At 34.8% G+C, this 16,895-nt stretch overlaps 2 protein-coding genes across 2 annotated transcripts; one reads left to right on the forward strand and one right to left on the reverse strand.

Moving 5' to 3' along the window:
* The first annotated feature begins 1,730 nt into the window (after positions 1-1,730).
* Positions 1,731-8,586, forward strand: LOC107820441 (phospholipase D alpha 1). The gene is made up of 4 exons (XM_016646728.2): positions 1,731-1,921; positions 2,013-2,114; positions 5,413-7,309; positions 7,766-8,586. Exons 2-4 carry the CDS (start codon positions 2,022-2,024, stop codon positions 8,197-8,199), a joined length of 2,424 nt encoding a protein of 807 aa, XP_016502214.1. The 5' UTR covers positions 1,731-1,921; positions 2,013-2,021; the 3' UTR covers positions 8,200-8,586.
* Positions 8,587-9,469: 883 nt separating this feature from the next.
* On the reverse strand, positions 9,470-16,514 carry LOC107820442 (derlin-1). Its single transcript, XM_016646729.2, has 8 exons — positions 16,497-16,514; positions 16,338-16,397; positions 15,248-15,383; positions 10,970-11,043; positions 10,737-10,830; positions 10,397-10,525; positions 10,129-10,289; positions 9,470-9,851 (listed from the first exon to the last, which is right to left on the reverse strand). The coding sequence occupies exons 2-8, from the start codon at positions 16,352-16,354 to the stop codon at positions 9,740-9,742; spliced, it is 723 nt and encodes a 240-aa protein (XP_016502215.1). The 5' UTR covers positions 16,355-16,397; positions 16,497-16,514; the 3' UTR covers positions 9,470-9,739.
* Positions 16,515-16,895: the final 381 nt, after the last annotated feature.

The following is a 16,895-nucleotide window of genomic DNA, read 5'->3' on the forward strand; positions in this document are numbered from 1 at the left end:
TTCACACAAACCTAGAAAATGGTGGAGAAGGTTGAGAAAGAGTTTTGAAAAATGTTTTCCCTTCTCTTGATAGGGAAAACATTCTCCTTCAATTGGAGAAAAATGGGTTCATGAGATTTTTCAAAACATTTAGGCCAACCAAACATGAAAAATATTTTCCCAAAAATAATTTCCCCGTACCAAACACACCCGATATCAATATCCAAATTAACTACTCCACCTTGATTGTCGGCACTATTGATCTATCAATGTGATTTTGGACCCTTGAGCAAGAGAAAGTTTTTTTTTTCTTCCCAATTTTTAATGTTGAATGTGATCATAATTAATTTTGAGGCTGAGATCGAGGTTTAAGACGACCAATGAGGCAATGACAATTGTATTTTATAATCTCTACATTAGTGTAAAGGAAAAACTAGTCTTTCTTGTCTTCATGTTTTGTAAGCTTAGATCAAGAATTCCAAATAAGATATCCTAACCATTCACAATTTGCGAGAGCACGTCTAGTATCTAATATTAAACAAATAAAGCTTTCACCTAACCATGTGAATTGATAAACTGCTAAAAGGAAAGAAGGGCAGGGTAAATTCAGGGAAACAAAAAAGAATGAGATGGATTAAATTTTTTATGCTTAATCAAATGTTCTGTTTTCGAGTTAGAAAAATGTAAAACATCTTTTTTAGAGCTTAATCAAATGTTCTGTTCTTTCTTTAATAAACTTTATGTGGCGTGCTGCAGAATAAAAATAGCCACATGGTTATTAAAAATTGGGTAAGTAATTCTGTTCAAGTTGTAGACTTAACAATTCTAACGTACACGTGTACCTCGTGGGATGATGATTATTTTCTCGGGAGTAATAAGCATCCAAAGCCAATAACAATCTTCAATCAGTGCGCTAATCAAGAAACTAATTTAGAATTAAGTAGAAAAGATTAATTCAAATTTAAAGGTGACTGTGGTCAGTTCTTCGGAAATGATTCTTAAATATTTTTTGAAAAGTACAGAAGCAAATTTATTTTTCTTGTAGCGAATGCAACACAGAGAATTATGTAATCGTGTCCACAAACATCACTGGCCCAAATACCCCCTAGTTTCTCATAATTAAAAAGATTTCATTTTCCTAAACACAAAGTGGAGGCCTCTCATTGGCAGGAAAAAGATAAGGGGCTAATCAATCCATCACAATTATTAAAAGATGATGTTACCTTCCTTGGTTCCAACTAATTCAATAACGTACGTGTGGTTTGGTTTATACTAGAAGTATGATTCATAAATGGTTTATGTTTAATTAAAGGATTTTTTTATCTTCAGTTGAATCCAAATATTACGATATTTTATATTCTATCACAAAAAAATAATACTTAAATTCTCGCGTAACATATATAGGTGCCGTGTTACTTAATAGTACGGAGATTAATAAGGTTACTTAAACACTAGTAAGTTATGTGCTGATTAATTTTTCCAATCTTATGCCAAATTTATGCTTGGCTTATTTCTGTTAATGGAGTAAACCAAATGGAAAAATACTTACCTGCACTGGATGTTTATACCAAACCAATAGGCCCATTATATGTGTTTATAAATAGAGTCAGTTCACTTAATCATATTTAATTAACACATGTTTTCACCTAATAAAATCACGTAACTAGGGTAAATTAGTACCGTTTGGTATAAACACTCATTACGGTAAGTTTTTACCAACGAAACGTACACTTGTGGCTTCTTTTTTTTTTGGGTGTGGGTGTGTGTGGGGGGAGGGAGGGTGATGAATGTCAACGACTAGCATCTTAATTACTTGATTCTCAAAGATACCTGTTCATATCTCCTCCATATATATACATGACTTCTATTTGATATTTTCTGAACTTTATTACTCTTATCTAAAGACTTTCTTATTCATCAGCTCAAGTTTAAAGCTAAGCAGGTAACTAATCCTCCTCTTCTTCTTCATATGAATTTTTCTTCTTATATATGCGACAAATAAACCTTATAATACGACATGTTCTTTGTTTCAGGGAAAGAAGATGGCACAAATTCTGCTACATGGTACTCTTCATGCTACTATATTCGAGGTCGATAAAATCCATACTAATTTTGGCAAAGAACTTTTCAATAAGGTGCGGTAAAAACTATCCTTTCTTTTCCACACTTCAATTTAGTATCAGTATGTCCAGGAAAACATACAGTAGTCAGAGGCAGAATTAGAATTTTTATTCGTGGAGATCAAAATATAAAGTAATAAACTCACGATGGAAGTCAAAATATAAAGAAATAAACTCACGAAGAAGATAAGGAGTGTAGTATATATACATAAAAAAAATATTACCCAGAGGCAGAACCAGAATTAATTTGAAGTTTATGAGTTCTAAACTAGCCACCAAACACATAATTCGTCTTAGTTACTGAGTTCGTGATTAGATATTTATACTTACTTAATGGATTTCTTAATACAAATACAGAATCTAAGCAAAAGCTAGTGGGTTCAGCTGAACTCATATCCAACACTCTACCTCCGCCTCTGTACCCAGCTACACAGTATAATTTCCGGACAAAGGGTGTCGGTGTGGCTTCTCCACTGATAGTATTTTCAATTCTTTTGCCTTCATTGTTGGTTATGATTACACAAAATATAGGAATATAATGCCACATTTTTACTTTGATTAGATCACAGATGAATAATGCACCGACTTCTTCTTAGTTGTGAGCGATAAGTAGTACACAGATGAGGATTTAGGAATTTTGATCAAAAGTGGTGGATTATTTCCGACCCGACGCAGGATATGGGTAATGGAAACAGTAGTTAGAAGAAAACGAAGGGAACCATTTTTTTCTAAGTTGTAGACGACAAGTAGGTCAGTTACCTGAACAAGGATAAGGGATGGGGGAGTTTGAGGATCGCGTGAATTCAATTATTGCAAAAAAATTGGGTGGTGGAGTTGTTGAAATTTAAGAAAGTTCCTACTCCATAATATGGACTTTATTGTAAACAAAATTATTTTAAAAGTTACTTAATATTTATTAATTTATTTTTTATAACTACAATATCATTCAATTTTATCTAATTTTCGCATAAAATCACTTTAAGAAACAAAAGAAATATTTCTATGATACTTACGGGTAAAATAGAGTGTCTTTTTAGTTATAAAAAATAGGTTAATAAATAGCGTGATACTTAAGTGAAGTTAAATAATTCTTTTAACTAAAAAGAATGCTTAAATACGTATGAGTCGTTTGGTAGGATGCATTAGAAAAAATAATGCATGCATTAGCTTTTGGTATTACTATTCACTTGTTTGGTACACTTTTCCAACCTATGTATTACTAATACAAGTATACGTTATACAACCTATTTGGTATTATCCTATGTATAACTAATACATAGCAAATAATAGTATTAGCAATGACAAGGCTATTAATGCATGCATTAACATGGTTAAAGACAAAATTATCCTTAAAGTCTCTTAACGCTAAAGAATATGGAGGGCATTCTGTAAACAACTAATCTTCTTAAAAATTATGCAATGTATTTTAATTTTTAATACACCATCCAAAACAGTGGATAAGAAATAATTTGTGCATAACTAATGCTTGCATTACTAACTCATACATTATTAATCACTGCATTAGTGATACACCTTATCCTGCATTATTTTTATACGCCTATCAAACAATCCATTAGTATAAAGAACACAAAAGAAAATAGTGTATGTACTCATGAGATGTGGTAGCACATCCACCACAACTTTTTCCTACCTTAAGCAAGATATTTTTGGCTTAGAGATACTTTAAGCTTGATTTGAAGAGAGGATGTGGTGCAGTGGATGAGATTGTTCCTCCCTTACAGAGGTTTCGGATTCAAGCCCTGATATGGAAAAATTCTTGATAGAGAGCGTAACCCCCCGAATAGGGCCCTATCCGGCACGAATTCAAATATAGTCGGCTCTAATGCGGTAACTTAGATGGAAAACCAAAAGAAAGAGAGAGAGAGTAGTCCTTTGACTGAATTATTTACTAATATTCGGTAATCAATTTGTATCACTTTCGGCCACCTTCTCTCACCCACCCTTTTTCTTTAGAGTTTAAATAAATTGTGTGCATTGGCAATGCAAAATATATTTAAAAAATTAGTTCTTTTATTAGATTATTATAGATAAAAAAAAATCATAAATATTAATGGGTAATTTAATAAATGGAAGTATCATGGAGCTGTTGGAATAGCATTGCTTACCAAGCTTATTCAAGAGAAATAGTACCTTAATTCTGATTTAAAGACAAAGAAGATGTTTAAAGGCAAACTATTATAGCAATAAACTTATGATTCAACAGAAGATGCAAGTCGCACATATAAGGGATAAAGTAAGACAAGATTACTTGAGATTGATTGATGATATTGTGAGAGGACGAGGTTGATCTAAAATCACATTATACAACTGACTCCACCCAACTTGATATATACAGGTGTCGTTATTATATTGTTTTATACTTTCTCCGGTTCAAAATAAGTGATTTTTTGGTTGTTTTCACACATATTAAGAAATTCACCTTTTAACATTAATTAGCAATGAAATTGATCATATTAACCTTTACTATCTTTTCACATAAACACTCCTAACTCCAACATTAATTACTCCAAGGGCAATGTAGGAAAAAAATAATTAATTCATTCTTGAAATCTGAAAAAATCACTTATTTTGGACCACAAGAAAAAAGCTAAAAAATCACTTATTTTGGACCGAAGGGAGTAGTACGTAATACTTTTGTTATTTTTTCTCAATATCTTAATTATTAGAGAAAAAGGAATTAATGAGTTCCAGTTTTATAGTAGTGCCTTGTTATTTTTGTTATAGAAAGTATTATTTTAATATTTCCAGTTTTTGTAATAAAATCTTTTATTTGCCAAAAATAAATGAGTTCTATTTAGCTGCTAATATTGGTGGAACTAACTTTCTCTAAGCAAAAGGAATTAGACTAATTTTGATGGATGGAGTACTATGTACAAGGTTTTTGATTTTCGTGCACAAGATTTGAGAAAATTCATCTTAACTTTTATAAATCTAAAACTATATTAAACATTTAATCTACACTAGTAATAATTAAAGTATAAATATCTTTTGACACTTCTTTAACATTTTATAGTTGGGACATATTATGCGACAGTAACAAGAAATTGTAGACTTCTTAGCAGTTCCATATTATAATTATATAGTTTGACATGTTACGAGATAGTAACAAGTAGACTTCTTAGCAGTTCCATATTATAATTATACAGTTTGACATGTTACAAGACTGTAATAAAAAATTGTTGACTTCTTAGCAGTTCCCTATTATAATTATACAGGTTGACATGTTACGAGACAGTAATAAGAAATTGTAGAATTCTTGGCAGTTCCATATTGTAACTATTATTTTTTGTAGGTGGTGCATGGCATTGAGGGAGCAATTGGCTTCAGTAAGACAGCCTCAAGACTATATGCAACCATTGATCTTCAAAAAGCCAGAGTTGGCAGAACAAGATTGCTGAATGAACACAAAAATCCGCGGTGGTACGAGTCTTTCCACATTTACTGTGCTCATATGGCTGCAGATGTTATATTCACTGTCAAAATTGATAATCCAATTGGAGCAGAACTCATTGGTAGAGCTTACTTGCCAGTTCAAGAACTACTAGATGGAGAAGAAGTCGATAAATGGCTTGAAATCCTCGATACAGAACGAAAACCTGTGCATGGACACTCTAAAATTCATGTGAAGTTGCAGTTTTTTGATGTCACAAGGGAATATAATTGGAATAGAGGGATAAAAGTAACAAGATTTCCTGGTGTTCCTTACACATTTTTTAGTCAAAGACAAGGATGCAAAGTCACACTTTACCAAGATGCTCATGTTCCTGATAACTTCATCCCGAAAATCCCTCTTGCTGGTGGAAAGTTTTACGAGCCACAACGATGCTGGGAAGATATTTTCGATGCTATAACGAATGCAAAGCACTTGATTTACATAACAGGATGGTCTGTATATACTGAGATCACTTTGATAAGGGACACAAGGAGGCCTAAACCTGGTGGAGACATAACGCTCGGGGAGTTGCTTAAGAAAAAAGCTAATGAAGGTGTGAGAGTTCTAATGCTGGTTTGGGATGATAGAACATCGGTTGGTGTGTTGAAACAAGATGGACTAATGGCTACTCATGATGAAGAAACTGCTAATTTTTTCCGAGATACTGAAGTCAATTGTGTGTTGTGTCCTCGAAATCCTGATGATGGACGGAGCATTATTCAGAATATAGAAATCGGGACAATGTTCACTCATCATCAGAAGATTGTTGTTGTGGATGGTGAAATGCCTAATGGAGACAAAGAGAAGAGGAGAATTGTGAGTTATATTGGTGGGATTGATCTTTGTGATGGTAGATATGATACACAATTTCACTCCCTTTTTAGGACATTGGACACAGCACATCATGATGATTTTCACCAAGCAAATTTCACTGGTGCATCAATACAAAAAGGGGGACCAAGAGAGCCTTGGCACGATATACATTGTCGATTAGAAGGGCCAGTTGCTTGGGATGTACTGTACAATTTTGAGCAGAGGTGGAGGAAGCAAGGAGGAAAGGACTTGCTTATAAACCTAAGGGATATCGACAACATTATCACTCCACCTTCACCTGTTATGTATCCAGACGATCATGACACGTGGAATGTTCAAGTTTTTCGATCAATTGATGGGGGAGCAGCTTTCGGCTTCCCTAATGTTCCTGAGGAGGCAGCAAAGTCTGGCCTTATAAGTGGAAAGGACAACATCATTGACCGAAGCATACAGGACGCATATATTAATGCCATTCGTAGAGCAAAGCATTTCATCTACATCGAAAACCAGTACTTCTTAGGTAGCTCTTTTTCGTGGTACTCTAATGATATCAAGGATGAAGAGATCAATGCTTTGCACTTGATCCCAAAGGAGCTGTCTTTGAAGATAGTGAGCAAAATCGAAGCAGGGGAAAGGTTTACGGTTTATGTTGTGCTTCCAATGTGGCCAGAAGGACTTCCTGAGAGTGGATCTGTACAAGCAATACTGGATTGGCAGAGGAGGACTATGCGAATGATGTACACCGATATAATTCAAGCTCTAAAAGTAAAGGGAATTATAGCAAATCCAAAGGAATACTTGAGTTTCTTTTGCCTTGGCAATAGGGAAACAAAAAAGGGAGGAGAATATGAGCCTTCTGAGACACCAGAACCTGATTCAGACTATAGTAGAGCTCAAGAAGCCAGGCGTTTCATGATTTACGTGCATGCCAAAATGATGATAGGTAAGTATATAATTCTTTAATCAGTTGAACAGTGTTATCAAAGGTGCGCTTAAGCCTTAAGCCCTGAAGCGAGGCTCAAAACATGTTGAGCGCTTCGCCTCGTTTAGCGGGCGCTTCAGTGTTGTCATCAAGGCTCTAAGGCATACTTTTCCTTACTAATGCGCATAATCTGAAAGTGGCGACACTAAACAATTGATATTTCACTTTATCGTAAATTTTCTTCAATTTCTTTGTCCATATTTTTAGTGTTCATGCTTATAGATATTAGTCTTGGACTACACATACATATTTTGTAGTTTTTCTCCATTTGCGTCATTCTTTGCACTTTGCGCTTAAAGACCCAATAGACCTTAGAACCTTTTTGTGTTTTTCGCCTTTGATAACTGCAGTTGAAGCTAGAAAACATTGAGATATATTAAGTTCTCAATTCTTGTTTTTGTGTGTTCTTTTTTGCAGTGGATGATGAATACATTATCATTGGATCAGCAAACATAAACCAAAGGTCAATGGATGGAGCAAGAGATTCAGAAATAGCAATGGGAGCTTACCAACCATTTCATTTATCAGTAAAGGAGCCAGCTAGGGGTCAAGTTCATGGTTTCAGAATGGCATTGTGGTATGAACACTTGGGCCTGTTAGATAACAGTTTTCTTTATCCAGAGAGCCCCGAATGCATCCGAAAAGTGAACCAAGTTGCTGATAAATATTGGGATTTGTATTCAAGTGAGAGCCTGGTTCATGATTTGCCTGGCCACTTGCTTACTTACCCTATTGCTGTGACTGAAAATGGAGAGGTCACTGAACTACCTGGAACAGAATACTTCCCTGACACCAAGGCTCGAGTTCTCGGTACCAAATCTGATTTTCTTCCTCCCATTCTTACTACTTAATAAGCTCATTGGGTTCGAGCTCTGAGAATGAAGTCCTCTTTGGTAGGGAACGCTAAAACCCCTACCGTGAGCTTTCTATGGCACGAATCCATATTAATCGAACGAGTGAACTTCAAATATCGGATGATTATACCAAAAAAAAAGAAACAAAAGGGTGCTACTAGTATATTTTTTAGCATATATAGCAGTTTGTGTAGTTTCATTACCGGTTACCAACTTGCCACTACTAAATGTATTTTCTACTGATGATGTTACTGTCAAACCAATTGAGTGTTACTAGCTTATTGAGATAACTTCTGTATCCTAAGTTTGTTCAAGAATTGCGTTTCAGTTTACAGATATGTATCTATTTTATCCATGTGGAAGAAACTCGCGATATTTTATTCTTTTGTTAGACTCCAATTTTACGTTAAAAATTCTATTGCTGGAAGAAAATTTGAAATTTTTTCCATATTCTTCAATGAGAGGTGATGAGCTTTCTCATTGAAAGGACTTGATTATCCATCTTCGTTTTTTGACATCGACTCAGTTGCTAGGAAGAATGTTACCTAAATTCCCAATTGCTCATACCTTGTTTGGAGTTGGAGACGACCTTTCCAACAAGTTGCACAGCGTCTTATTAAACGCCTAAGCTAGCATTGATATCGGGTAAAATTCAAAAAAAAAGCCAGATTTGTAAGTGGTAATTGAAAAATAGCCACAGTTTCAAAAGTAATCGAAATTTAGCCACTTTTCACGTAAAGATAAATCTAAACGAAAACACTATTCAAAATTTGGTAAATATTCCAGCATGATATACTGAAGTTTCAGCATAATATACTGATCCAGCACAATATGTTGGAAGTTCATACACAGGTGCACCAATCTCCAGTATATTATACTGTAACTTTACGTGTTGCAGCAAAATAGTAGCTATTTTTTAATAACTTTGCAAACGCTGGCTATTTTTCAAATACCGATCCGAAAACTGGCTAGTCTATGCTATTTTCACATTGATATCAGCATATTATATAGAAGGAGCATGTTGTTTGAAACCAAAGTGATCACAAGTCCAGCATATTATAGAAGGAACATGTGGTTTGAAACCAAAGTGATCACAAATCTTGGTTATTAGTTTTACCAAATAGCCTACCATTGCCCGTCAGTACATTTCAAGAAATGCTGGAAAAGAAAAAAGATGATATTCACCCTAATGAAGTTTGTGACATTCTCCAATTAGGAAGAGGGGATAGATGTTCCACAGGGTCATGCAAATTAACCCTCAAAGAGATGCAAGGCAGCCAACATAAACAATCTGGATTTCCCATGAGTAGCACTGGAAATAAGGAATAATCACACAGCTTTAATTATCAACTAATTGGCATATTATACTATTATCAGTAATCCATTTGTAGAACTTCTATGCACTAGACAAGAAGAAAATCTACATCAAAACATTTTCTTTTGGCAGGGGTGGCTGGCTGAAGGTAGCTGTACTTCCATCTGCTGTTGTGCATACCATATAGACATCTTCATGTCTGCAGTCATGTAAGCAGCATCTTCATCCACCCACGCGATAAGACCTCCCTCTAAATGCTACACCAGAACTCCTATCAGGTTGAGCACGATTAATTGGTGGTACACCTATCCTCCACCGTGTTACAAGTTTATGTCTATGAATCAGCAGTCAAGGAAACTTCAAGACAAGAATATAATTAAGACATAGAAAGATGGGAAAAAAAAAAAGACACTGAAAGATGCATGTCACTCCTAAATGCAGAGAAGGAACATGCATCTCCTTCCCCACACACACACCCCTTTTCCCCCCTCTCCTCTTTACTACGATTCTCTTGGTAGAAATCAAACAAATATAGAATAGTAAAGGGCCTAACAGAACAGCAACATCACAGTTAATCATATAAAAAGAATCAACTGCAATCAAAAGGATACACCCACATCGGCGTCTTCAAAAAGTTCTTCCCAGTGGCAAGTGGATGCAATACGGTTAAGAAGTAATACAGATGTCCAGCAATGATCCCCAACAGGTCTGGCATGATTGATGAACCAAAAATAACATCTAAACAGAGCATGGCCCATGGCAAATAAAACGCCTGAAAGTTGGAAATAGGGAAATTACCAATGGACAATTAAGATAAGAAACAAAAAAACTGATAAGTGGGGCTATAATACTACCTAACTAAAAAGTGCAGAACCATACCTTTAGGGTTACAAGACCATAAATGTTGATATTGGCATCTGGGAATTCTCTACTCCAGACATATAGAAGCATGAAAACCAGCGATATGCCCAAGAACGGAGAACTGAAGAAGGGGATTGCGGATAAAACCTAAACACGAGAGGAAAGAATGTATCAAAGATGAAAGATTGGTTGTAGGTGGAAATCAAAGACATCAAACAAAATCTTCAATGAAAGTTGAACAACAAATTGAAAAGATGATGGCAAAGGACAGAAGTGGGGGTGACAACTAAAGACAAATACTACAGGAGCTAAGGTCCCAGATATTCACTCTTCAAATGATTGTCAACATCTGACATACCAATAATGTGAAAGCTCCAAATATCATCATCCATAGAAAATCTGCAGTACGTCTTTGAAATGGTCCATTTTCCAGTTGTACCCCATATCTCGCTCTATAACATCATGAAGCAAAAGTCATAATTAGTTACTATTAAATAAAAAAAATCACAGCTACTTCCATGCTTTTAATAGCTACAGTGGAAAATGACTGAAAACATATTAGATCTCTACCCATACTACATAAGTACTTACATCATTAAGAGGCGAATTCCAAAATTAATAGAAAACTTTCCAAGAAAGAGGAAGTTAGTAATCAATCGCCAGACCTGAAACAAATGCAACATCCAGTCTCATACATAAAATCTTCTTTGATAAATTAAAATCTTATAAATATTTAAAAGTACCTATAAGAGCAAATTAACACATATCTAATACAACATGAAACAATATCAGCTCTATTAAAGTGACATTAACATTGCAACATCTCAAGACTTATAATAGATGCATTGATCAACATGAAGTACAAAAAATTGGGTATTTTCTGAGACATCGTTTGTAATCATAAAAATCATTTTGAGTTATTCCTGATATTGCACAAAATCATCATTTTCCCTTTTTTCGGTCTTTAAAAGTACTTTCTCCCAGTTGTCTCTGGTATCATCAAACATAGGTCATAGACACAATCTTTAGGTGCATTTTAAACCAATGAAACTAATTTATGTCAGCATCTGTTAGTAAAAGAAAAGTAAAAGTTTAACCCCAAATAGTTTCTATAGATGTAACTTGAATTAATTGACGAGATACTCGGAATTCCAGAAGACTATTTTATCTTTTCCTTCATTTGACGGATAAATGATAAATATTTAACACCGTTAACTTCAAATAATTATTGCAGTTTGATGCACAGCCTATTCCATACTCTCACTTCAAAATGAAATGAAAGCTCCTGCTACCTACGGTTCTGGATCTATCCAACTTATACGGAAGAAGAGACAAAAGTAGATTCAGAACTACTCAATAAAGTAGGTTGCCACAGGGAAGAGAAGTGGTTATCAATGCATAGATTCAGAGGCGGAGTTAGCCCATCGAGTATGGGTTCAGCCGAACCCAATCACTTTGGTCTGATCCATGTATTTGTCTTAAAAAATCTATTGAATATGCATAAATTATTTATTTAGAACCCAGTAACTTAAAATGACTAAAATCTCGAACCCATAAGTTTCAAATCCTGACTTCGCCTCTGCATAAATTTCAACTGCATGCAACATTTTGTTATGCCATGTCAGAGCAATGGTTAGTCGAAATTACATAATTGATTAGTCGTTTTCAACTGCATGCAACTCAACAATTCAAGCCTCATTTCCACTTCAATAAATAAAAATCCCCCTCACTTTACTTTGTTATGCCATGGCAGAGCAATGGTTATTCGAAATAACATAAAATTCAATAGTCATAGGCATACCCCAAAGAAGTACTAGTTAATAACTTAACATTTTTAAGATAACTGTTAGAAATATGCTTTAGAAGCTGCTCTCAGTAAAATTATTTTACTATTTCAGCTTAAGAGTTATTTACTGCAGTAATTTAGTTTGAATTTGAAATAATTTTGAACTAGTCTTTAAGATTGACCTAGTCTCTAGGAGTTTGTTATTTTCAGCAGATTTTGTGCTGATTTTTAGGTATTTTAAGTTAGTATTTCTCTTATAAATTGTAGTCCAAATGCAGTAAAATATATAGAATTTTCAGCTTCAACTCCTATTACATCTATTCCAGTATACTCTTTTTATTTTCTTGTCATCTTTCCCTATTATTTCCCTTAATTTCTTTTATCAAGAACCAACAATTGGTATCAAGAATCATCTTCTTAATGGACCTAAGTAAAATCTTTTCTTGAGTGAGATGGAGACTGAAATGAGTTTTTCTCAATTGGCTCCTCCAGTCTTTGATGGTGAAAATTACCAACTGTGGGCAGTGAGAATGGAGACTTACTTGGAGGCTTTAGATCTTTGGGAGGCCGTGGAAGAGGATTATGATGTTCTTCCGCTGCCTAACAATCCCACAGTGGCCCAGATCAAGAGTCACAAGGAAAAGAAAACCAGAAAATCAAAGGCGAAAGCAACTTTGTTTGCTGGTGTGTCTGTAACAATATTCACGAGAGTTATGTCTCTCAAATCAGCAAAAGAAATTTGGGATTATCTGAAGGGAGAATATACAGGAGATGAAAGAATACGAGGCATGAAGATGTTGAATTTAATAAGGGAATTCGAGTTACAGAAAATGAAGGAATCTGAGACTGTCAAAGAATACTCAGATCGGTTGCTTGGTATTGTTAACAAGGTAAGATTGCTTGGTACTAAATTTAAAGATTTAAGACTTGTTGAAAAAAATTCTTGTTACGGTGCCTGAAAAATATGAAGTATCCATAACTACCTTGGAAAATACAAAGGATCTATCCAAGATTACCTTGGCAGAATTGTTAAATACATTCCAGGTACAAGAGCAAAGGAGGCTTATGAGGCAAGATGGTATGGTTGAAGGAGTCTTGGCAGCCAACCACAAAACTCAAAGCAAGGGTAATAATGTAAAGAAAAATTACCCACCTTGTTAGCACTGTGGCAAAAAAGGTCATCCACCATTCAAATATTGGAAGAGGCCAGATGCAAAGTGCAAAATTTACAACCAACTTGGTCATGAAGCTGTAATTTGCAAAGGCAAATATCAAAAGCATGAAGCAGATGCCCAAGTCGCCAATGAAGAAGAATAAGATCACTTGTTTGTGGCAACTATTCTTTCAACCAAAAAATCTAATTTTTGGTTGATTGACAGTGGTTGTACAAACCACATGACATATGATAGAAATCTTTTCAAAGAGTTCACGTCTATAGGAAATAAGAAAGTCAGAATTGGAAATGGTGATTATATTCTTGCTAAAGGAAAAGGAACTGTTGCAATCCCAACAAATTCAGGTACTAAGAAAATTTCAGATGTTCTTTATGTTCCTGATATTGATCAAAATTTATTAAGTGTTGGACAACTAATGGAAAAAGGATTTAAAGTATCCTTTGAAGATAAATATTGTTTCATTTATGATGCAACTGGACTTGAGATTTTAAGGGTTAAAATGAGAGGTGAAAACTTCTCATTTGATCCAACCGAAGATGAAGAATGGAGCCAAAAGAATCTACAAAGTGTAGATAATTCTCCAACTGAGGACATATGTGAAAATGAGGTAAGGAAGATGTTGTTAATATTTTAGAAAATGCAAATCTGGAAGAAAGTTGACAATTCTCAAGGCAAGATGCAAATGAAGCTAAAAAACGAGCCAACTTATTTCATTGACAATCATGAGATGCAGCAAAATACAGAAGTGAACTCGATTCACTACAAGTCCAAATATCAGTTGGCAGATTTACGTACAAAGTCGCTTCCAGTTAAAGGTTTACAAGGCACAAATTCAGAATTTGCAGTTGTTAGAAATATGCTTTAGAAGCTGCTCTCAGTAAAATTATTTTACTGTTTCAGCTTAAGAGTTATTTACTGCAGTAATTTAGTTTGAATTTGAAATAATTTTGAACTAGTCTTTAGGAGTGACCTAGTCTTTAGGAGTTTGTTATTTTTAGCAGATTTTGTGCTGATTTTTAGGTATTTTAAGTTAGTATTTCTCTTATAAATTGTAGTCCAAATGCAGTAAAATATATAGAATTTTCAGCTTCAGTTCCTTTTACATCTATTCCAGTATACTCTTTTTATTTTCTTGTCATCTTTCTGTGTTATTTCGCTTAATTTCTTTTATCAAGAACCAACAATAACATAAAAGAACTTGAGAAATGAAGAAATACACGAGAGAAAGAATGGAGAATGTATTTCTTGATTAGTCCCTCAAGCTATTGGGTGGATAAATAGTACATACACCTATTATTCCCTTAAGCTATTGGATGTCTGCGAAAACTTGTACGCACCTTGACCATTCGACTAGGTACCTGCTATCTCCAACTAGTATAGGCATCGAGTAACCTACCTACTAAGGCTTAGGGATATGAAAAAAAAACACTTAGCGGGAATTTGAGCTCAAATCTCCTACGGTTTTCGTCTCACTTTATTAACCACTTGGACACTCCTTTAGGTAATAGTTAGGTAAAAGGTACAGATTTTCTCAACATTAGATTCAAATCCCATGCCCATCTAATCAGTGGTATTCTCACAGGCCAAAGTGAAGGAAAATTGCAGCCGACCAGGGATTGACGTAAACTCATAAGCTACCAAAGGTAGGAATAATCTCTGGGTCTTATTGTGAAACAAAAAAGTTGTCCTGCGACAGCAGATGGATTGCATCCTCCCAAACCTCCCCCCCCCCCCAACCCTGCTCTTTCTCTTACATTTTTTCTTCTTCACTTTTCAGGTGGGAGAGCACAGTTCACAACTAGACATGTCAGTTGTTTGTAAGATACACTATATGGTCTTATTAGTGTTGTGAAAATGCTAACTACAGAGTAATATGAAATCAGATTAAACTGAATCAAGGATGCTTACCTGAAAATGAGAGATCAAGGGCTGATACAATAGTGCTATATGAACAGGATGGCATAATCCCAATTGACATGCAGTTGTAAGCAACAGACAAGCAGTCCCATAAGCCTTGCTTATAGGTGGAAGTGACTTATAAAATCTGGAATGAGAAAACAATAACTTGTTGCAGAACACATAATGCCAGAGAAAAAAAAAGTATAAAGAGAAAAGGATCAGATAAAGGACCACGATATAGGTTAGAATGGGCCAAAATGAGATAAAATGAGAACCAAGAATGATTCGAAAGTTTGCATCAGCTCAATAGCTAAGCCAAGATTTTTATTAAGGGGTATCAAAGAAGTAAATATAGGAAGAAGTTAAGGGAATTAAGCACATAGTACATATACATAAAAAATAATTTTTACCTATCTAACTAGTGTAATTTTGTGTAATTTTCGGACGGAAGGATGTCAATTGACACATCTTGGAGCTACGTGGCTCCGCCATCAAGTGTTTCCAACTAAGTGTTTTAATCCAATCAAGTGTTTTCCAAATATAAGTGTATCAATCCCAAACTATTTCTTTCTTGTATATATATTATACTTAAGCCTATCAGTAGCTCTACTAGACCAATTTCTTAAAAAAGAAGTCAAGGATGAAGATTGATTAAACTTAAACGAAGATTGGGAAGAGCTACATCGTCCGAAGAAAATTACGAAAAACGCGGCGTCTATGAAATATTTTCAGAACATGGTATATAGTGAACATGCTAAGATTTACAATTTTTTCCTTATTTACAGCACACTGCATCCACGTTCTTCACGCGAAAATGGTCATTATAACCTCACTCATTATGATTAAACCTTCGCAAAAGCTACTCTATGGTGAGAATTAACACTGTTTGATAATTTTTATACCACCTAGAATTAACTACTTTTAAGCACAGTGTTCTATTTCCAAGGACTAAAATTCTTATTCAGCTGAAATTTTGGAGTGTTTGATAAACAAAGTAATAGTAATTCAGCATCACCATGAACGTAATAAAAACTAGTAATTCAGTTTGTATGCAGGAAAACGTAAGAAGAGAAAGAGGGAGGGGTGAGGAGTGACTTACTCGGCCGGAGATGACATTGTGAATTCAGAATAATAAATTAACAATTGCGCGCTACGAGATCTGTATTTATATGTGCGGAGAAAACTTAATTAGTCCAGAAAAAAAATTAACTTAAACAGAAAGAAAAAAGTGACGATAGATAACCAATAGGCTTCTTACAGCTGTTTCACGCCAACTGAAACTCAAAAGCACCCCTTCTTCCCGGAAAGCTACCAGAAGCTTCGCCTGCCTATTGGTTGAATTGCGCAAATAGCCTCATTTTGAGTCCATTTTTATATTATGTCTCTTTTTGAAAAGCTTTGCAAATATAGCCTCTGCTTACTTTTTGTTTTTTAATAATCATTTGGTATCCGAAACTCACTATCCCAACTAATCTTAGATTCACACTACATAGGATCCATTTAAGTGAGAAGTGCTCTTTATTAGGAGATTCTACATTTCAAGGTCTCGAACTCTAGACCTCTGGTTAAAGGTGGAGAGATCTCATTCATTTCACCACACTCATTAGTGGTAGTATAGCCTCAGCTTACATTAATTCTCTAGTTTGCACAAACAGAA

This window comes from Nicotiana tabacum, chromosome 1 (assembly GCF_000715075.1).
Source record: "Nicotiana tabacum cultivar K326 chromosome 1, ASM71507v2, whole genome shotgun sequence".
NCBI lineage: Eukaryota > Viridiplantae > Streptophyta > Magnoliopsida > Solanales > Solanaceae > Nicotiana > Nicotiana tabacum.